At 39.7% G+C, this 23,350-nt stretch overlaps 1 protein-coding gene across 1 annotated transcript in view; it reads right to left on the bottom strand.

Annotated features, from left to right (window-relative positions):
* The window catches only part of C7 (complement C7), a 56,328-nt gene that overhangs the window by 7,672 nt on the left and 25,306 nt on the right, over positions 1 to 23,350 (bottom strand). Inside the window, exons 8-15 of the mRNA XM_007192152.3 lie at positions 22,890 to 23,133; positions 20,719 to 20,829; positions 17,442 to 17,608; positions 14,913 to 15,141; positions 12,177 to 12,348; positions 9,015 to 9,102; positions 6,673 to 6,805; positions 2,200 to 2,391 (exon numbers count right to left, since the gene is read on the bottom strand). Of these exons, the coding sequence (XP_007192214.1) occupies positions 2,200 to 2,391; positions 6,673 to 6,805; positions 9,015 to 9,102; positions 12,177 to 12,348; positions 14,913 to 15,141; positions 17,442 to 17,608; positions 20,719 to 20,829; positions 22,890 to 23,133 (1,336 nt within the window). The remainder of the gene's footprint in view (positions 1 to 2,199; positions 2,392 to 6,672; positions 6,806 to 9,014; positions 9,103 to 12,176; positions 12,349 to 14,912; positions 15,142 to 17,441; positions 17,609 to 20,718; positions 20,830 to 22,889; positions 23,134 to 23,350) is intronic.

Here is a 23,350-nt window from a genome sequence, read left to right as displayed (position 1 = left end):
GGAAGATGGAAAAGCTCTGGAGACGGATGACAGTGATGGTTGAACAATAATGGGAATGTACTTAATGCTACTGAATTGCACATTTTTAAATGGTTAAAATGGTAAATTGTATGTTGTGTATATTTTACCACAATATAAAAAAGACTAAATACTTGTACATCAGGTATTTTAAAACTCTGGAGGCTGACAAACCTGGAACTTTTGGTTTGTTATAGGCTTATTTTAAGGGTAGTTATTATTGTTATCTAAGTCTTCCGAAAAACATCCTTAATTAAAACCTTAATAGGATTTGCTACTGAGTGGGAGAAAATTCATACCAAATGTGTTATAAAGTGACTGAAAAAGACATTTCAGAAAAAAACAAGTATATAAAGTATATAATCTCATTTGGAAGAAAAGAGCAACCTCATCAACTGTACACTGTTCTCCTTAATTTTAGCATTATTGGTACAGGTCCATTACTTTATCCCAAATAAACTCATAGTTTTATACTTCAGTGCATGTAGAAAACAAAGCAGCTGTCTCTGCTCTGACAGCTACAGAGCACGTGAGAACAGGCAGGGCGGCCATTCCACTGGACACGCAGCCCTCCCATTCTGTCCTCTGTGATCTATTTAACACAATCAGTCACAGAGTGCTCCATCAGTCACACAGCCTGCTCTCTTTTCAGTTGTGAAGATCGAATTCACCTAATATTACTACTCATGGAATCAACTACATCTTCACCATAGAAGATAAATTTCAGCATTGAATTAAAAATTATATACTCAACAAATAAGAATATCATATAAAATAGAATGCAAGTGCGATTTTCTTCTTTCTTGTTTTTAATTGTTACAAACATAATATTTTCCATTTCTTAAAAAAAATGTAGGGCTTCCCTGGTGGCGCAGTGGTTGAGAATCCGCCTGCCAATGCAGGGGACACGGGTTCGAGCCCTGGTCTGGGAAGATCCCACATGCCGTGGAGCAACTGGGCCCGTGAGCCACAATTACTGAGCCTGCGCGTCTGGAGCCTGTGCTCCGCAACAAGAGAGGCCGCGATAGTGAAAGGCCCGCGCACTGCGATGAAGAGTGGCCCCTGCTCGCCGCAACCAGAGAAAACCCTCGCACAGAAACGAAGACCCAACACAGACAAAAATAAATAAATAAATAAAGTTTAAACAAAAAATTAAAAAAAAAAATGTAAACAAAGAAGAAAGAGGAGGTTATTTTGAAAATAAATCTATCCCATTTTAAGTATCTCTAAAAGAAATAGTTTGGCTTTCTAAATCTCTTCCTGCCTTAGCTTCTTAAAAGACCATTTTATACCAATGGACTTATTTACAAAACAGAAATAGAGTCACAGATGTAGAAAACTAACTTATGGTTATCAGGGGGAAAGGGGGGAGAGGGATAAATTGGGAGATTGGGATTGACATATACACACTACTATGTATAAAATAGATAACTAATAAGGACCTACTGTACAGCACCGGGAACTCTACTTAATACTCTGTAATGGCTTATATGGGAAAAGAATCCAAAAAAGAGTGGATATACGTATATGTATAACTGATTCACTTTGCTGTACACCCGAAACTAACACAACATTGTAAACCAACTATACTCCAATAAAAAATATTTTAAAAAACTATTTTAATTTGCCATGTGTTCAAAATACTGGATATTTGGATTTCTACTATTAAGAACAACTTCACAAACCACAATACTTTTCCTTCAATAACTCTGCTTTGCAGGGTTATATGTAAGTGCTTTTAAATTTTCAATTTCAATAGCACTAATAAACTCTAAGAGCCCAAAAATGAAACATACAGAATTTTATATAAATTATGATCTCAACTCTGTACTTCATAAAAGTACATTTTTAAAAATCAGGAGGAAACCAGAAATCAGCTTTTAGAAATTCTTTATTTTCTTGGCACCTTAACAAATATAAAGCTAATCTTTGATATGAAGGATTTAAGTTAAAATTTCAGAATCCCCAGGGCTATTCTTGCCTTTCCTTGAATTCTGTGAGTCTATCTGTGCCATGTGCAAAAAAGTCTGTTACCCACTCTATGAACTGACCTCCTTCTTGTAGCAGGGCAGGGATGGAGGGAATGACTCCGTTATGGAGGTTCAGTGCCTTGAGGAACTGCCGCAAGGACTCTCATTCCCTGAGTGTATGTGTCCTTGGACAGACCCAAGAGCCACTCACCTTTTTGCACACACTGGACATTTTTCATCTCAGGGCTCCACTTAAGGCTGGATCCGCAGAGAAATGTCGAAGGACCTTCTAAGGACCTGCCACCTGAACAGGAAAAGGTCACCTTCTCACCAACGGTGTAGAAAGGTTTGTGGGGATGACTCTGTATGCCATCCATCAGTGCAGGCAGAACGCAGGCAATTTCTAAAGAGAAAAGAGAGAAGAATACAAGGGTCACTGCTTTCCTAAACCATCTTTTAAAAAAAAAGTGACAGCCTCGAATGGTGCTGATACACTTGTTCTGCTTTTTCTAATTAGAGGACAAGGAGGAAGAGGTGAGTTCACTCTTAGGATGCCCGGAAAGACATATCCCAACATGCCTGGCATGTTAATGACATGAATGACTGAAGGCCAAAACAGTTCCCACTCTCTCACCCCTGCCCTCAAAGCCATGTGACAACTTAAAATGAATAAGCCTTTTGGAGTCCTGAAGTCCAGCCTGCTGTTAAAACCAGACTTTTTACAGCTGCTACTTCTTGTCTGGTGAAGCCCCACTAGAATTTTCCCAAGAGTTGTGTTCATTTGCATATCATTAGCATATACCCAATTAGATATTTTGCTATCTGAAATCTTTAAAGAACCACCTTTAACCTTGCAACCATAAAAGTGTAAAATCATTTTTGGTTTCCCAGTTCTATCTTTTCTTATTCCATTACATTCATTAGCTCAAATCTTCTACTTGATAAAACAACAAGGAGAAAAATGAGAAACATGCATAGTCATGGAAAGCGAGTCAGAATTCATGATTAAAAAAGAACAATCTTGCCAATCTCTCTAGTGGACTTTGGACAATATTCTACAAAGTACTGCTTTATTTCTGCACCATTTTAATCAGAAAATCCATTCATTCATTCAAAATCAACATTTATTGAGTGTCTATATTTTGCCAAATATGTTGTGTGCTACTAGGGACACAAAACACTAGTCACATAATCTGCCTTCAAAAAGCTAATAATTTGGGCTTCCCTGGTGGCGCAGTGGTTGGGAATCTGCCTGCCAATGCAGGGGGCACGGGTTCGAGCCCTGGTCTGGGAGGATCCCACGTGTCGCGGAGCAACTAGGCCCGTGAGCCACAATTACTGAGCCTGCGCGTCTGGGGCCTGTGCTCCGCAACAAGAGAGGCCGCGATAGTGAGAGGCCCGTGCACCGCGATGAAGAGTGGCCCCCGCTTGCCGCAACTGGAGAGAGCCCTCGCACAGAAACGAAGACCCAGCACAGTCATAAATAGATAAGTGAATAAATAAAAATTAAAAAAATAAAAAAAAAATTTTAAAAAGCTTTAAAAAAAAAAAAAGCTAATAATTTAGCATCAGATTTGTTTATTTCTGGCCATGACACATTTGCTGGTTTCACACTGATGCTCCCACTAAGACACATAGAAAGGCTGTACAAAGTAAAAAGAAAAAGTATTTCTGAGAGCATCAGACAACAATTAGAGCAATGGAAATTTGAAGGCCCAAGACTCTAGAAAAAGGGAAGTCTAAAGTAGTGATTACAATGTTTGGTAATGCTTTTGCCCTTGAGGTTATTTGTAAATTTGAAAAAAAACATTTTTTTTTTTTTAATGTGCTGAAGGGCTGCTAAACTAAGGAGAAAGCTGCAGCTCAGAGGCTGAATAGCTGCATGGAGTTTTTCGCAGTCTCACAGGGCTAGGAGACCAAAAATTAGAGTCCAGTCCTGTTACAAAGGAGGAGCCTCAGTAGAAATCCCATACTTTCCCTTATGATCCCTTAATGGATACAACCTGAGATAAAGGTAAACCAGACATAAACAAGCCTTGTTCTTGCCAGAAACAAACCTAAATCTTTTCTAGAGGAAGATAACATCATCCATATGTATTTTTTTTACATATAAATCTGGCATTCAACCAAAACTAATCCAACATTCAAAAATACAATAGAAACATCTACAGCAGATCCAGATGATGGGGTTAACAGACTTGGACCATGAAATAACTATGATTAATATGTTGGAAAAATGAAATTAGAAGATGGAGAATATCAACAGAGAATTAGAAAGTATAGAAAAGTAGACAAATGGAATATCTAGAATTGGAAAATGAAATTAAGAACTCAGTAGAGTTCTTGAAAGCAGATTGTCACAACTGTACAGAGAATTAATAAACTGGAAAATAGATCAATAGAAAATATTTAAAATGAAACAGAGAGAGAAAAATTGATGTAAAACAAAGAAATGTAGGGAATTCCCTGGCAATCCAGTGGTTAGGACTCGGCACTTTCACTGTCTTGGACCTGGGTTCGATCCCTGGTTGGGGAACTAAGATCCTGCAAGACACAGGGCATGGCAAAAAAAACCAAAACAAAACAAAGATATATATATATATATATATATATATATATATATATGTATACACACACGTATGTATATGTATATACATTCTAAAAAATGTATAATTTGTGTCTCATGAGGAGACGTGAGCAAGAATAAGACAGAGCAATATTTGAGGACAAAGGTGAAGAATTTTCTAAAACTGACAAAAGACATTAAAGCATAGGTTCAAGAGTGCTTTGAAGATCAACCAGCACAAAGACAAAGAAAATCACACCTAGGCACATCAGAGTAGGTTTGCTTCTGGAAAAGAAAAAAAAAAAAAAAAATCTTAAAAGCAGCCAGACCAAAAAAATATGATTTCCAAAGGAGAAACAATAAACTTGAAAGTTGACTTCTCACTAAAACACAATGAAGTCAGAAGGCAATGTAATAAAATCTTTATAAAGGGTTTAAAGAAAATAACTGCTAACTTAGAATTCCTTATCCAGTAAAACTATCCTTCAAAAGTAAAGATAAAATAAAAACGTTTTAGATGAACAAATACTGGGACAACTTTTCACCAGTAGATACACAATAAAGAAAAAGAAGCTCGGGCTTCCCTGGTGGCGCAGTGGTTGAGAATCTGCCTGCTAATGCAGGGGACACGGGTTCGAGCCCTGGTCTGGGAAGATCCCACATGCCACGGAGCAGCTGGGCCCGTGAGCCACAACTACTGAGCCTGCGCGTCTGGAGCCTGTGCCCCGCAACGGGAGGGGCCGCGATAGTGAGAGGCCCGCGCACCGCGATGAAGAGCGGTCCCTGCACCGCGATGAAGAGTGGCCCCCACTTGCCGTAACTAGAGAAAGCCCTCGCACGAACCGAAGACCCAACACAGCCAAAAATAAAGAAATAAATAAATAAAGTAGCTATAAAATTAAAAAAAAAAAAAAAAAAAAAAAAAAGATGGGTAGAGGGAAAAGATTAAAAAAAAAAAAAAAATTACAAAAAAAAAAAAAAAAAAAAAAAAAAAAAAGAAAAAGAAGCTCTTCAAGCAGAAGTATCTTATTAATCTTTTAAAAGAACTAAATTTTGGCTTTAATACTCTTAGCTAGGGAATATTTATATTCTATTTTGGCAATATTGATAGTTTATTTCTTCCCAAGGACTCTAGGGCAGAGAGACAGAAAGACAGACAGAAACAGAGAGAACAAGAGGAGACCTTACAAATCAGTAAGAAAAAGACTAACAAGCCGACAGAAAAAATGCCCAAAAGATTAGACAGCCACTTCACCAAAAAAAGCATCCAAATACCCAATAAATATATGAAAACAGGCTTAACATCGTTAGTCATCAGAAGAAATACAAATTTAAAAATACAAATTAAAAAATAAGATATTGCTACACACTCACCAGTATAGCTAAAAAAAAAAATTTAAGATAGACAATATCAGGTGTAGGTGAGGATACAGAGCAATCTTGACATCTCAGATTCTGTCCGGGATGTAAATTGGTACAACCACTTGGAAGACTGGTAGTATCTACCAACTCTAAATGTATGTATACCTGACAACTCAGAACTTTTACTAATATGTATGTACTCAAGAGAATAAAATGTACCTGTGTGCACTAGGACTTTCCTCACATAGCCTAGACCAACTGATATAGGACAAATACATCCCTGTAGCTCTGTCTATCCATCTGCTGAAGAATCTTATATTGTAGTACAGCTGAGATAGAAACCAGACAATAGCGTTAGGGTGATACAACATGCAGAAGCACTTACTCAGATGCCTACATCTAAACAAAATAGGATCAAAAGCATTTAAAGAAGTCGATTGTGGTAAATCCCTGGTGATTAAACTCTAAAGAATGTCCTGATGGTCTTAACCAGAACTGAGCTCCCTGACCTATTCTAATTTGCACCAGAAACTTTAAAATTGCAATAAAATGTGCCTCACCTAACAGGAGCACTAGCAACTAGAGAAAGCTGAGGGGTTTTTCAAGATATTCCTGAAATTTGGACAGGATCATATAAGCCTTTCAGGAAAAGGAGATCAAGACATGGGCATATGGTAAGCGGTTATTTATCCTGATTTATTCCTTTCCACACTATTCTTTCATCTTAAATTATATGCTATAATCAAGGCCACTCACTCTGACAATGCATTTTCCCAACAAGCCACTGTAAATTTTCTCCACATCTGGCAACAGGGTCTCCAACAAGAGAGTATCCTTCATGGCAAGTATACACTATGTTTTTCCCAACAGGAAACATGGCACCTACATCCTGAACAGAAATAAAAGATGGAGAAAGGAAGAATGTATCTCTTTTGCATTAACAAAATGTTTCTTTAGATATATTCAGCCTATAAATCATGACTTCTTTAATCGTCAGGCAGCCTACATTCAAATAACTCATTTTGAAAATTGTCTGTAAAATTATTTTTTCCTGTAGAGTCCTAGCCAACAACACTGGTACCACCATTAATTGAAATAAAGCTATTAATGCCACTGTACTATAATTTATTGGCAGCTCCCCAAAACCAAGCATTGTACTAAACATTTTACTAAAATTACTTTAATGGACACTGCTCAAATAACTTCTATTACACTTTCAGGAAAGTATAGGATTTTGGAAATGTCCTTGTCAGTCAACTCTTCTTAGTGAGGTGTTATGGGCTGTCCGTTGGCAATACTGCCCAATAAATGTCATTATGAACAGGCAGAAATGTTCAAATGTCCTATCAACATGTTCACGGAAGTTTGAGGTTCCCACGGATGACTTTCAGGGGAAGCATGATGTTGATCTTCACCCACTACCCTCCCCAGCCCCATCCTGTAAGGGAAGTGATGCTGAGGCTGGGTCAGATTCAAGGACATGCCATTAGCCTATAATGCCAGGAGGTGAGATTTCACTGTGAAGCAAGGAAGAATCTGAGGTCTGAGCCTAGAGGGAGTCATCATTCTTGTTTGGTGTCTCTCTTGGTTCCTTTCCTTATCCATCTAGTTCTCGGCTACTCAAGAAGATGCGGAAGAAAACTGGCCTGGGAGAGGGCGTGGAGCTGGACCAGCTCTGCTGTAGGCATTAGAACAAAATTCTGTGGCGCTTTCTTCTCACAGTCTTGTTCCTCCTGGCCCAGTCTGGCTCCATCATGAGAGTTGGTAGGAAAAAGAGCACCCAGATTGGCATTGTGATTTGAAGAAAATGGGGAAAGATATTTGATCTGCCTGGGTTCTAGCCCCTAGGCCTTTCTCTGCCTTGCAGAAGGGACTTCTATATGAGAAAGTCTAACTCAACAGTGTCTAAACCTGGCCTCTCTGTCAAAACCATCAGTAACAATTAAAAAAACCCAAAACTCTCAGGCTCTACACTACACTTACAAAATGAGAAAAAAAAAAAAAATGGAGAACAAGGGGCAAGCAGCAATCTACTGTTAAGTTTCCTGGGTGCCTATGATGTAGCCAGTCCACGGGACAGTGTTTGGAACCCCTAGCTCCTTACAGGACACCACATGCACTACAGTTGAAGACAGCGGCTTCGTGGTTTGCTGAAGTATATGAGTCTGCCTGGCCTCATTCTATAAGCATGTTTCCTTCAGGAACTTCATGGGTTGTGGTGGGACAATATGAGTGTTAGAGATTCTAGGTTCACTTTCTCTCTCTCTCCACACACACACACACACACACACACACACACACACACACACATCTCCCAACAGTACCTACATTTGGGGAAATTTCAGCAAACACTCAGTGAGTACATGTTCAAGGGCCTGGCATCTGAGAGGCAAATTCCTCACCCAGAAACCAAGGCTGGTGGCATTGAGAAAATCCTGATGAACAATAGCTCCTATGTACCATGAAGAGATACTTCCTGGGGTCTGGAGGCAAAGCCTCATCATAAGAAGGAGTGAGAAGAGCACACGAATTAATATGGCCCCAAAGCCATATTAATTTCCCAGAATGACAAATGGCAGATGACTTGTGTTCCTTCCTGAACAAGAAAATTGCTCAAAGTATAATACAATGACCCATATCTCACCAGACACTGGCTAAATGTCTTACTGGCCCCTGGAATAAGACTAATGCTTTACCCCAACCCTTGTATTTATGAAAAATTTAAAAAGACTCCTTGCAGTGAAAAGAACAGGGTAAGTTCTCTATGCTGAAAAACTTGCTTATAGATTCCTACTTTCGTGTTCAGAATGGAAATGTTTAGCAACCCTCTGGCATGATTACATTTCTAATTCATTGGGTGGCGATATTGATTTCCTTTACTGCAGGAGATATATTACCTCCTGAAGAATTCTAACCACCTTGGGCCAAAGAAGAAAACTCACAAACTAAAACCCTCACTGCTAAACTAAAACGCACATATAAAATGTTTTTAGTACTGTTTCATCACAGAAGGAGGAAATAGGTTATGACATCAGTAGAGAGTTAGAACTTGGAACGAACAGTGTATGTAAAGGAAAAAAGTATCTTTTATAACCAACTTGAACATATCCGTCTTTCAAGGCAGGAGGTGATGGACAGAATTCTGTTGGAACCAAAGACAAAGGAAAGCAATGTGGTTCAAGCAATCTGAAAAGAAAAGGAAACAAAACATAATTAACATGATGGATTTTCCACAGTTTAACAAATATTTTACAGCACAGTGAATTTTTCATTTGCATCTGAAGGGACTCCATCAAGTGAGTAGTGGACACTGTGATGTGATGTGATGTTTTTGTCATTCTCAGAATAAAATGTCTGATCACATCCCATGATAGAAAACATAAATATCAACTCAAGCTTCCAAAAGGTAACTACCAGATCAGTAGTATGGAAAACAAACAAAGAAAAGAAAAAGAAATAAAGCCATTGGACAACACATATGCTTTATGGGATTCCTAGAGGTCACCTGTCTCACACCCCTTTTCTCCTGCTCTTTGGTTCTTAAATACCTTTAACACAAAATCAATTCTGTATTGAAAATAAGGTAATTCAAGTTCGTGATCCTGCGAGAGAGGTAACACAAAATAATAACTGTTTTTGACTGAGTGCTTACTATGTGCTAGGCACCTTGGCAGATGTTCAACAAATGTGCCTCAGCTCAATTCACACTCACAGTAACCCCATGAGATATGTGGAGAAAGGCTCAGGAAGTTTGAATAACTTGTCCAAGGTTATAGAGTAAAAAATACCAGGGCTGAATTCATGTCTAGTTAGTTAAGCTCCTAAAATCATGCTATTTCTACCTCTCACAAGGCAATCTCTAGGGGAGCTCACAGTAACTGAAACCGAGCAGGGCCCTGTGGGGCTCCAAGGCACAGAGGCCTTTTTTTGTTCCCCATTTCTTGTAGGCAAGACTCCAGCCTCCATGACCTTCCCTGAGTTCCAAAGGGCAGATTTGAACAGTTGCTAATCAAGGGAGGAGCATCCAAGTAACCACCTGAGGCAAGATTAAAGGGACTTCCCTGATAGTACTGTGGTTAAGAATTCGCCCTCCAACACAGGGGACTTGGGTTCAATCCCTGGTCAGGGAACTAGATCCTGCATGCTGCAACTAAGGAGCACACATGCTGCAGCTAAGACTTGGTGCAACAAGGATAAATTAAGTAAGTAAAAATTAAAAAACAAATGTTTAAAAAAATTTTTTTTAATGTTTCATTGCTGAATCATACCCCTGGGTTAGAGTTCTTTATGCCACACCCCACTCTTTAATACTGTCCTTATTAACCTTTTCTGATCAGGGATTGGCAAAAATTCTAGAAAGATAATTTGAAGGTCATGTGAGTTGAGGAAATGTGTAAGATGCTTGGGTGCCTGGTATTAACATAGGGAGGTGAGATGCCTTATTCCTGGGTCTTGGGTGCCTCGTAATCCAACAATAACCAATATCTCTTGGCTGAGGAAGCTGGCGAACATGTGAGATTCTGGTAGGAGAAGAATGTTGCCTTCAAGGGCACAGATCTCTGGGAAGATGAGGGTCTCTGAGACCTCTCCCTCCGTGGGCATATTTCCTCTGCCTGTAGACATAAAGCTGGATGGACAGGGGCATCCTAAGGGAAGCACTGAGAGAATTCTCACTCTTCTTGGTGCTCAGAGGAGAGGAAATATCCTCTTCCTCCTTAGTATAAAAAGGAAAATTATGCTTAATACTTCACATCTCTGAGTTTCCTCAGTGTGTGGCAAGAATATAAGGAACTCAGCTCAGAAGGAGGCGACATTCACAGGCTATTTGTAAGGCTTCCCCTCAGATTTCGTGTTTCTGGAGTGGAGATAATACTGGTGTAGAGTGACCTCAGAGGCACTGCTGAAAATCATTGTTTAATGATAGATGTCATTGTTATCATGATTATGATGCCGAAATCTCGGCCTCTCTGTACACCAATGCTGAATCAAATCTCAGAGACAGAGTTTTGGGTGAAGTAGAAAAGGATAGCTTTATTACTTTGCCAGGCAAAGGGGGACACAGCGGGCTCCTGCTTTGAAAAACTATGTGTCCCCACCCCAGAGGATGTGATGAGGGGTTTATAACAACAGTCCAAGGGTGGGGTTTCTGACAAGATCAGGGTGTGTGCAGGGCTTGCCCTCCCTTGTCTCTGGTGGTCAGGCTCCTGATCTTGATGAGCTCCTCTGGTCCCTCCTACCAGAATCTCATATGTTTGCCAGCTTCCTCAGCCAAGAGATATTGGTTATTGTTGGATTACGAAGCACCCAAGACCCAGGAATAAGGAATCTCACCTCCCTATGCTAATACCAGATACCCAAGCATCTTACACGTTTCCTCAACTCACATGACCTTCAAATTATCCTTCTAGAATTTTTGCCAATACCTGATCAGGAAAGGTTAATAAGGACAGTATTAAAGAGTGGGGTGTGGCATAAAGAACTCTAACCCAGGGGTATGATTCAGCAACGAAGCGTTTTTTTTAATATTGATTGATTGATTGATTTTTGGCTGCGTCGGGTCTCAGTTGCCCTATGGCATGTGGGATCTTAGTTGCCGACCAGGGATCGAACCCGCATCCCCTTCATTGGAAGGTGGATTCTCAACCACTGGACCACCAGGGAAGTCCAGCAACGAAGCATTTTTGAAGATAGCTTTTCCAAGATCCTGGCAAACAGGAAGTTGGTATCAGACACCTGGGCTAATCAGTGAAGATGTTAGCCGTCTCAAATGTATGCTTCATGCTTAGTCCAAAGTAAATAAATAAGAGGGAGTGGTATATCTGAAAAATAATGCAACTATTAGTGAATGCCTACTATATGCCGGGCACAGTACGAATCACTTTATATTCTTAACCTCAGGCAATATCCTATTAGCATTGTATCTACTATTTTTATCCTAACTTGCCCAAGTTCACAGAGCAAGTAGGTGGCAGATCTGCCTGATGCCAAAGCTGCTGCTCGCATCCACTGAGCCAGACTGCCTTCCAGTTCCCCAGCCTTTTGTAACACCTGTGTCAGGAAAACTTGAAGCACACAAGTGCAAATTGGCCACACTATGCCTCTCTCCTTCAACTGACCCCAATGCTAAGAGCAAAGCACTCCCTGATAAAAATCACCATTTAAGGTTTAAATCTTTCAGTAGCAGCAATCGTGTATATTCCGTGCTTACTGCAGAGGGCACTGAGTTTTACATAACTGCCAGGAGGTCTGGTCTCTATTACCGCAAATGCTCCAACTCCTCGTCTTCGCATTGTCTGGTTTCTGACGTTTCTCCAATGCAGGATTTCCCACCCTCACTGGGAGGTGGGTTATTGCATTCTCGGCTCCTTGTTTTCTTCCCTTGAACACAGGGGCCCCAAGAGGACCAGCAGCTCCACCCTCCATCAACCCCTCCTGTAAATAAGAGAGACGTTGTTCAGAGAGTACTTGGAGAGGAAAATTTCAGAGCTCAGTAAGCTAAGCTTCCTACTACGTGGTTATTGGGGGAGGGGACGATCTGGGGTTTATTACCTTCACTCTGTTCACTGAGGTCTCCACAATGGCCAGACTGTCTCTGCACGCTGACTAGGATTGTCCGTATTAAGGCTGCATTAACGAACTTCTTGCAATACTATCTTAAATTTGTTTATTATTTTACAACTGTTTCAAAGCACTTTCACATGCATTTTATCATTCATTTACTTCTCACAAGAACGAATGGAGGTGGCCAAGAGGTCTGTTAACATTCTCATTTGATAGGTGTGGAATCCAAGACAAAGTGGTTAAATGATATGTGCAATGCTGTACTGGTGGACAAGAGCCACACCCAGACTGTAACCTGGTCTTATGGGTGAGTCCAGGCTCTTTTTATCACCCCACAGTCTCTTAGTAAGGCAAATAAGTTCCTAATGTTAAAGCAGTGATTGGGCATGAGAAGAGCATAGTCTATTGCAGCGGTCCCCAACCTTTTTGCCACCAGGGACCGGTTTCATGGAAGACAATGTTTCTACGGACTGGGGAGGAGGGGACGGTTTTGGGATGATTCAAGCGCATTACATTTATTGTGCACTTTATTTCTATTATTATTACATTGTAATAGATAATGAAATAATTATACAACTCACCATAATGCAGAGTCAGTGGGAGCCCTGAGCTTGTTTTCACTTGCCACTCACTGATAGGGTTTTGATATGAGTCTGCAAGCAATTGATTTATTATGGTCTCTGTGCAGTCGAACCTCTCTGCTAATGATGATCTGTATTTGCAGCCACTCCCCAGTGCTAGCTTCACCGCCTCAGCTCCACCTCAGATCATCAGGCATTAGATTCTCATAAGGAGCACGCAACCTAGTTCCCTCGCATGCGCAGTTCACGCTGTGAGGGTTTGTGCTCCTATGAGAATCTAATGCCGCTGCTGAGCTGACAGGTGGTGGAGCTCAGGTGGTAATGAGAGCGATGAGGAGCGGCTGTAAATACAGATGAAGCTTTGCTCCCTCGCCCGCCGCTCACCTCCTGCTGTGCAGCCCGGTTCCTAACAGGCCATGGACCAGTACTGGTCCGTGGCCCAGGGGTTGGGGACCCCTGGTCTATTGGGTACTCCAGGCTGGCAACCCCAGGGCTGGTGCTGTACAAAATGAGGAAATATGTAAGTAGGAAAAATGCTTCTACCCCCTGTCAGCATCCTTCTCCAATCTACAGGCACCTCCTCAACTCACTCTGGCCACCTTCTACCTCAGGGCTGGTTCATGGCTCACAGTTTTTAGTATTTTTCCCATCATATTCCTTGGAGGAGGTAAGAGAGAATTTGAAGCATATTCTAAGAGGTTTGCTTTCCTAGTTAGAAACTGATCTCAGGAACCATTCTCCCAAAGCATGACTTCTGATAATAGATGGGTGTGTTTACTGCTCCTTAGCTATTTCTACTGTGTGACCTATATCCCTCTTCCCTCCACTCCCTCCACAGCCAGTCCTCAGTATCACACACAAAAAAACTAAAATAATTTGTACAATTTTTCCCATGATCTTCCTTACCCCTTCTTCCACAATTAGAAATTGAGTTAATAATATAGTCCCCTGAGTATGTTAATAGTAGGTAATAAGAGCTTGATGTATTATGATTGCTACTCCATTCCTCACCAGCAGGGGGAGCTTCCATTTTATCAAATAGCTGTAAATCTAAGCCTCAAAGGAATGAATCACAGTGGTGGCATTTTAGTTTACCAGGACAGGCCACTTGGGGAGACATTTGGAGGCAAGGATGCTTTCCTGATGCTTGTCTATAAGCAACCGTGGTTTAGTCATGTACTTATTCATTGATCAAACATTTATTAAGTGACTTTATGAATCAAGAACTATGTCAGGCTGTGGGAATAAAGAAAGGAATCAAACAGTTCCAAATTTAAGAAGTAAGCTTTCTAGAGGAGAGAGACACACAAATAAATATAAAAATAAATATACACAAATCATCTCATACTTTGCCTACTCATAAAGTGAACGTCACATACTAAATACTTAAAACACCAAATGCACTGTTGAGCACACAGCCAATGTTCAACAAATATTTGTGAATGATTGATTGGTGGGACATAACACAAAATAGAAATAGAGGTGTTTCCAAGAGCTTGCCACCAGAAAGGTTAGTCAGTGCAGACACAAGCTCTGTAGACCTAAGTTATGACAAAACCTTACTGAGATGACTATGGAAGGATGGAAGGTGTTTCAGGCATAAATCTGTTCTAATGGAGAGTGGAGAATAGAAGGCAGTTCTGTTAGTTCAGATGGGAAAATAGAGAGATAGCAAAGGGCCCGACCTCAGTAGCTACAACCCGGAGGTGGAATAGGGAGGGAGAGACAAATTCAAAGCCCTATGAGACTTCCCCTTCTCCATACACGAAGAAGCACAATCTCAGATGCCAGAGGGAAAGGGTAATTCCCTTTTCATTGTGTCCAGCATAACTTGAGAGAATGCAGCACACTGACCTGCTTGATCCCCTACGAGGGCTCCTTGTTCACACGCCACACCAAACGTGTATGGTTTGCAATGGCACTGACACTGGGTCCCCTTAACAGTGGCCATGCCACCATTTTGACAAGGCCGGCAATGACAGGGGTCAAATTCATCCAGATATTCCTCAATGGCCCGTCTCAGGTACAGCCTTTTCACAGAGGCACAGGGTACTTCCTTTACCAGCTCATACAAAGGTGTCAGCTACACAGATAAAGACATCACGGTCAGTAATCAGGGTTTTGGGCGAGAATATTTTCCTTTCAGCATTTTGGCTCAATCTCCACTAAAACAAAATCAAAAGCCACTCTTATATAATTCCAACTATTTCTTGTTCAAATAAAAAGAGAAAGCAATTCACTACCTTTACAAGACAAACCTAGGGAAAATTAGAAACAGATAGGGAGGGAATATTTTTTGTATTTTGTGTGCATACATAAAATTTTAAAAAACCAACAGGATGTTCATTTTCTAGTTACTGAAAGATTATTTTGAAGACAACAAATTTCCACCTCTGCAGAGGATAGAAGAAAAGGAAATGCACTTAAATTACAGTAAAGAAGCAAATGCAATTGAATTTGAGATTAAATATCCTGACTCTGAGATACTTAACATATCTCTCTAATGGAGACTATGATTCTCTCTCCCTGAAGAAATTTAAAACAGGTAGGCATTATTGCTCTGTGCTGGATAGTTCTGATGAAGAGCAACTTCAAGACCGGAGATGGATTGGCTAAGCTCTAACAATCTGCTCTCCCAGAAACAAAAAGGCTCTCATTTGTAGCCTTTGCCGATTTCTGCAGTGTAACTACTCTCACCATGGCCAGTTTCAGGCTGCCACCATGATGTCACTGAGCACGGAGCTGGGAAGAGATCTGCACCATTGGCTCTTGAGAGAGTCTGAGTGAGCTGGCTAGAGCACCACTGCGAGTATGGAGATCAGCTCAGAGGGTCACATTGCCCTCCGTCTCTGCCCAAGCTCTTCCGAACGGAACAGCATCGCATGGTTATCTACCTGTAAAATGTCTCTTCTTTCTCTGTCCCTTTCCTGTCCAGCTAATAAGTTAGCATAGCTACGACAGTCACAGTCCTATGTGGGAAAGCACATAGTTGAGAATAGAAAAGAATGTCTGTTTTTTACCCTAAACAACAGTTTAGGATTTTTAAAGATTTGTATGAGATACTGACAATGAAAATAGGTCATTTTGAATATTAATGAATGACACTTTAAGGTAAGACTTCCCAGGAAAAACTCCCCCTCCCACTGTCACTGTTATTGGGAGGCAACTGGGCTCAGTATGGTGTTAGGAGGGTACCTGAGGAGCACTCGTAATTTTTGAGTTCATAAATGTGTCCAAGTTTCTTAATCTCAAAAGTCAGGTTGGACCTGGGACACTGCCTGACTCCTGTGGCAGGGAATAGATCATAGAATCACTTCTGCTATAACATGTGTTTTGAAAATGTGAATTTGCTCCATTGAGATTGAGATATTAAAAAATAAAATGAGCATATCACAAATATTGTGTTTTCTTATGTACAATTTTGTCCATAAGAAACACGGGGTGAACACAGAAAACTGCACACAACTGAACCAAGCTGCATAAGAACACACAAAACACTCACACACAAGCACACATCTCAAACACCCATCTAGTTCACCACCTGTATAATAAACCACACCAACCACAAATGGTGTTACGACTGTCTGTCATTTCTGATAGCGCTCCTTCTACCACTTCACAATAATTCACAATCTGTAACCCTCCCATCACCCAGCAAGCTTCAGATCCTCTTCTAGGTAATGTGCCACCTTTACTGTAGTCCGTGCATTTCTTAACAATTTAACATGTATAAAACTGCTACTGTTTTTATTGGTGCCTCTCTTTTTTTTTTTAATGAGTGTCACAAAAGTTTTTGAGTGTTGTTTTCCTAACACCTTTTTTCCCATAAGCCCTGTGGTCTTTATTGTGTAATTTTGCCTAGCTCTCTGATTTTGAAGAACACATACGTTGTGTTATAAAAGAACTGACTGTGCCAATAAAACATCCTAAAATTCTGCCAGCCAAATTGATTCTATCTTTTTAGAACTAATTTGCATGACCAGGAGCCTACAAGCCATGGCCACAGGAAGAAAGGTGACCTGACAAATGTAACACTAGACAAGCCCCTAAATGCCTTCCTCTTGCAAGAATCTATAGCTCCTCTGAATCAGGAACCAAGGAAAACATAATCAAATTTAGGTCAAAAGCTCGAAATGCAAATTTTAGCATTAATTTCTCTTGGGATTTACAAGACATTTAACCTTTACAACTGAAATATGGACATACAAGATAATGAAACTTGTTTCCTATTATGTATGCATTCATTTTACTATACAAAACATAACTGAGATACAGAAAACGCTAATTACAGCCTTCTCTGTTTAACCACCTTAATTTAATCTCGTTTTCACAGTGCAAATAAACATGACTGCTTTCTGGTGCTTTCAACAGAGTGTCACGTACCTTTTGTTTTATGACTTGGGGAAGTTCAGTCACAGATCCTGCCCAGCGAGAATATCTCCATTTGTTTCCAGCAGGATTGTCCAGTTCCAGGTAACTAAGGCCAGACACAAGGCCAGGACGTCCCCCTCTGACAAATGGGTCCCCTCGTAACACATTGCCCTGAGCTCCTACTCAAGGAGAAATCAAACGAAATAAGTCTGGATGCACAAATGAAATGAGAATGAGAATATGAAATTTAAAGTCAATGAAGTAACACAACCCATTCAACTGTATGACATTCTGGAAAAGGCAAAACTATGGAGAGAGTAAAAATACCTGTGGTTGCCAAGAAGTGGGGTAGGAGGGATTTTTAGTATTTTTAGTGGATTTTTAGGATCTTTAGAGGACTTTTAGGGCAGTGAAATTGCTCTGTATACTATAATGGATACACGTCATTATGCATTTCTCCGAACCCACAGAATGTACAAGAGTGAACCCTCATGTAAACTATGGACTTTGAGTGATTATTATGTGTCAATGTAGTTTCATCAGTTGTAACAAATGGACCACTAAGGCCTGGATGCTGATAATGGAAGAGGCTGTGCCCACAGGGACAGCGGCGATATAGGGATTCTCTGTACTTTTTGCTCAATTGTTTTGTGAATCTAAAATTACTCTAAAAAATAACATCTATTAGGAGAGAAAAGAAAAGAGACACAACCATTACCTAACAGTAGATGATTATTAAGAAACTATTTTTCATATTCTTAATGTTCTTAGTGTAAGAAGAAAATTTGTTATACAGGTGACTATCTTGTTTCTTAGAAGATACATGCATGTATTTAAGGATGAAACATCATGACATCTGAAACTTCCAAATGGTTCAGCAAATATCACAAATATTTTAAATATATATTTATGCATTGCTAAACAGTCAACATTATAAATACTATATGTAGATATATATATCAAAACATCAAAATAATAATTATTGCATGTATGAGGTGGGTACGTTGGTGTTTTTTACTATGTTTTTTCAACTTTTCTGTATGTTTGAAAATTTTCATAAGAAAATGTTGGGAGGAAAAAGTTCATTGCATCTGGAATACTAACAGTAACCAAAATGCTATTAACAGGCATATATTAATACATAAAAAGTGTTCTAAAAAGTTTGAATACTAATCAAATCCTTTTTCTCATTTCTGTGCCTTATAATTTCAGAAATATTTTCATCTCCATGTATAATTGATTTCCACACTGGTCATGACTGAAAGTTCCTAACTTGCTGATCAGACTTATGTTGATTTTCATTTCCTTTTTTTAATTAAATTTTGCAATTTCATAACATTTTCATAAAATTTTGCAAATTCAAAAATTACACTTTTATCATCAGAAGTTATTAAAGTCTCATATTTTTAAAGAAATGCCTGAGTGCTTCCTCATCTTCCTTGTTAGCTACGTTTTAAAATGCAAATAGTCACACTTTTAATGCAGTGTATTGCCAAGTTCAGTCCCTGAACTACTGGAATCAGAATCACCTAGAATGACTGCAGATTTCTGAGCTCCAGCCAAGACACAGAAGGACATAGCTGAGAGAAAAGTCAAGTACTCAGCATTTGAACAGGCTGCCCCAGGTAATCCTCTTGCATACCAAAGTTTGAGAATCACCACCTAAACTGACATGCTTGTTTACAAACTACAGAGTCTAAGAAATCAGCTTTTATATTTATTTCTAAGCCTGTAGCCTCTCTCTCTACACCTCAGTGAGCTCTGTGCTCCAGCTGGCCCTCTTCCCCTAGACAATCAGCCTGGGGCAACAGTGAAGGGCCCAGATTGTGAAGCCAGACATTGGAATCTTGTGCCTGACCCCAATTGTGGTCTTGGGCAACCTTTCTGTGCCTCAGTGTCCCTGTCAGTAAAATGGAAATATGAATAATACCCAGTTCTTAGGTAGGAGTACATTGGTTAATTTTTGTAAATCACTTAAAATTGTGCTGGGCACATCATAAGTGCTACATGTTTGTTAAACATAAAATAAAATAAGATAAAACAAAGCAAAATTAAAATAAAATAAAATAAAATCAGTAAGTAGCTTCCAATCACCAGCCCAACTGATAACTGATGTCAACAACTTCTCAAAGCTCCCACTTTCATTTCTATTTCCAGATCAGTGTATTTCCATGTTGTTCAAAAACTTGTCCTCCTCCTTCGTCATGTCAGGTCCAAGAAGACAGGCACTTTTTCTGGCATGTTCACTGCTGTATCACCAGTGCCTAGAACAATTTCTGCAGGCACTATAGGTTCTGTATATAGTTGATCAATAAAGTAAGTGAATGAGGAATTAAGCCTGGCTTAACACTTTGTCTCCCTCCTTATTGCAGTCATCTACTAAATGATTCTCACTTCCTTAATGAGGACTTCAGCACCTGGGTCAGTCTTCTCCTTCATCCCAATTTCTGCCATCACACCAAGAGAACTTGAGCTCTAAGCTGCTCCATGGCCTCACACAATGCACCACGGTCTCATTTCCATCCCTACTACACTAAGAATCTCTTCATTTTAAGGCAATTAAGTCTTAATCACCAAATCCAATGAAGTCTTCAGACCTTCTCTTACGTCACTTCGCTGTAGCATTTCTCGCTGTCGATTTCTTCTCTTTTACCTTCCATGTTACTCATCTTTTCTGGTTCTTACCCTTTCAGATTATTCCTTTTCAGCCCCTCTTCTTTCGCTACAACTTTATATTTGTCATCTTTCATTTAATCACTCCCTGTATTAAATCCTTTAACGGCATCCCTTGCCATCAGGATGAAACCCAAACTCCCTAACACAGCATCTAGACACAGTCTAAATCAGCTTACCCTTCCAGTTCCTTCTTCAATCACTCAAAGACTAACACTCCACCTCCCACACTCTGCCACCACCGTCACCACCACCACCATGCACCAAAAACTTTTAACTGCACTGAGTAGCCATGTCACAGAGTGAAACTGAAGCTTCTCCTCTTGCTGTCATTTTTCTAGGCTTGTTTGTCAACCTTCCTCACAGGAAACAAAGATGGTGTTCACTGAGGACATAGTTACAGTACACAGAGATATCCAGTGAAATTTCCACTCTGTATGATGGATCACTGCCATGACATATGACAGAGAGATCAGAGGTAAAAATAACCAAGTATTTCAAAAACACAAAACAGAACACCCGCTAGAATTTCAAAGGCCCTTGGAGACCAGGAATTAACCACAAGAAAGAGGGATGGAGGTAAGTTTGTAATGAAAATTACCCCCTTCTCATTTACCTGAAACCAATTTTAAGGTCTCTTCCATCTGCTTGCATGTGTGCTCTGATAATTTAAACAAAAAATTGATATGTGAGGAAGCACATTTCTTCTTCTCCTCTGAACTAAGACCTGGGGGGAAAAATTTTAAAGGTGCTTAGTTTCCACATTTGTTGAAAATCTCCTTTGAGATGCTGGCCAGGTGTGAGAGTGGGATAAGAGGTTGTTTCCTACCACTGGGGCCATATAATCAAAAATATACTATATGTACATTTTCAAGTGCTCTAGAAGGGTCAAGGGTCAGAAAAAGCAATATTTGATGTTTGTTATAAACAAAATAAGATACATGCATTATATTTAGGGGTAAAGCATCACATGTCTGAAACTTACTTTCAAATGGTTCAGCCGCTCTTGGCTTCTATTAACTTTGACCAGAGGGTGGGGGTGGGTGAAACAGTGAAGGGAGAAAAAACTGAGCACTTCACAGATTGATACCTTTTACCCAACTGCAGTCAGCTTCTCAGGCATAAGGCAAATAGGTAAAAGTAGACGTGCAATGGCCTCCAGCCCACCCACTGGAGACCCCAAAAGCTGGGTTCTGGTTCTACAGTAATTAATTCCTAAAATCCTAGTTCTAGTGCCTCAGTCTCTCCATCTTTAACATCTCTGGTTTCTACATTTTCTTCCTATAACACATAATCTTAGATGGTTACAATTTCTACTCATTATCAAATGGAGTTTTGCCAATGCATTTTTTTAAAAGAGGATAGAAAATAATAAAGGGTAGAAATATATTTTTATATAATTTTACTAACTATATTATAATAAACTCAGAATTTCTTAAAGAACAATTGGGGGCATATAACATATCCCAGAATCCTTGATTAATTTCACTTAAAACTTTTAAGAACAAAAACTGCTCAAGAGTAAAATTTTTACTCAAAATTTTTTTACCAACTCAGAAAGCTTTAAAAAAAAAATCCTCTTCGTTTCTTTTTAAGTGTTAAAGAAAAAAAAAATGGTCATGAAACTGAGTTTAGATCAAGTCCCTTTCCGGATTAATTCCCCAAAGAAATATTACCTCTGTTGTTGCTACAAAAACCTGTGCTTGTGCATTCATTTCCAACCTGCTGAGGTTGGAAAAGCTCACATTCTAATTAAATCTTAATTGGTAAAAATTAAGCCCAATAGAAAAAAAAAATAGTCATTGGAAACACAGAAAAATATTGTAGTTCACTCACAAGAGAAGGCTACAGGACCTCCTCCGAATCTCAGGTAAGCAGTCTTACTCTCCTCCAAGGTGGTAAGAGTCTTGACTGAAGAGTAAGATGCTAACGAGACGATTTGGGATAGAGAAGCAAGTGTGGCCACGAGCTTCAGGACAAAGTTGGAAAGGAGCAGGTTGGACTTGGAACGTAAATAAGCCAAAAGGTCTCTGGAAAGGAGGAATGGATACCAGGACACACACTCTTCTCCAACATGGCAGCAGCTGGTGAGGAACATCCTCTCACTGTGAAGTCAACCAAGTATGAACTCAGTGGTGTGCCCTGAGTCTAACAAAAAGCAGGCAATTCCAGCAGCAACATAGCGTAAGGAAAAAGCTAAGTTGACGCTGGAGCCAGTTAGACCTGCTTACAATCAGTATGCCCCTGGATTTCACTCGGTAGCAGTGAGGATTATTGCTAACATAGGCAACCTGCCTGTCTAGAAGAAGGCATCCAATAAATTTAAGCTATTGTTACAAGTTTTAGGTAGTAAGCAAACTCATGATATCCAGAGCAGATTTTTTTTAAAGGAATGTGAGTGGTAAAGAACAGAGGTAAATAAGAAAAGACTTCATTGAAACCTTTTGATTTCTGCAATATCAGTAAACTCCTCATTAGTTTTCCTCGAGAAATATTACTTAATCTGAGAAACGGGGAAGATTAAAAAGTATTCTAAAAATCCAGTCAACACCCTCTAGAGATAGCAATAATGATAATGGCTTAACTCTCACTTTAGGGTACTATCCAAAAGAGTAGGCAGGCTTTTTCTTAAACCCTGGAAGATTTTGAGTAGAGTATAATAGATTCTTGCAATTTTGGATTCTTTTGCAATTTAATCTCCATTTGTCATATTTTAAAGCTCTAAAGTTTAACTACTCATTAAAATCCCTGCGATGCTTGTATATAACAATATTTTTAATACTCTACCGCTTTGTTTGATTTTTTCTGAGTCCAAATAAAAGATAACTTTGTATTCTCCTCCTAAGGACCCAGACTGAAGATAATGTGTCCCATACTGGTCGATCAGTCTTCGATAGGCGCTGTAGTCATACAGAGGGGGAAGGTAGGAGAGTTCCTTCCAGAATGACTCAGCAAGTTGTAAAAAGTCCGGATTGTTATTGATAAACTGAGCCACTTCAACAGTGTTCTGAAGAACCAACAACTGATAACTCTATAGGAAGAAGAAAGAGTAAAAGGAGTTTTAGGATGAAGACTAAAAGGCAATGGAAATAGTTCCTTGTCCAATGTCTCCATCAATAGCCACCTCCATCAATGCAGACTAAATGAATTTTTATTTTTGATGCATAATGAGGTCTCTTCTGGGCCCACCCACTTGAAGCAATCTAAGGAATTTTCGGAATCCCAAACAGAAATAACGTCTGAGGGCT

Source organism: Balaenoptera acutorostrata, chromosome 2, assembly GCF_949987535.1.
Source record: "Balaenoptera acutorostrata chromosome 2, mBalAcu1.1, whole genome shotgun sequence".
NCBI lineage: Eukaryota > Metazoa > Chordata > Mammalia > Artiodactyla > Balaenopteridae > Balaenoptera > Balaenoptera acutorostrata.
The sequence above is the reverse complement of the archived record's forward strand: the minus strand, read 5'-3'. Positions and strand labels throughout refer to the sequence as shown.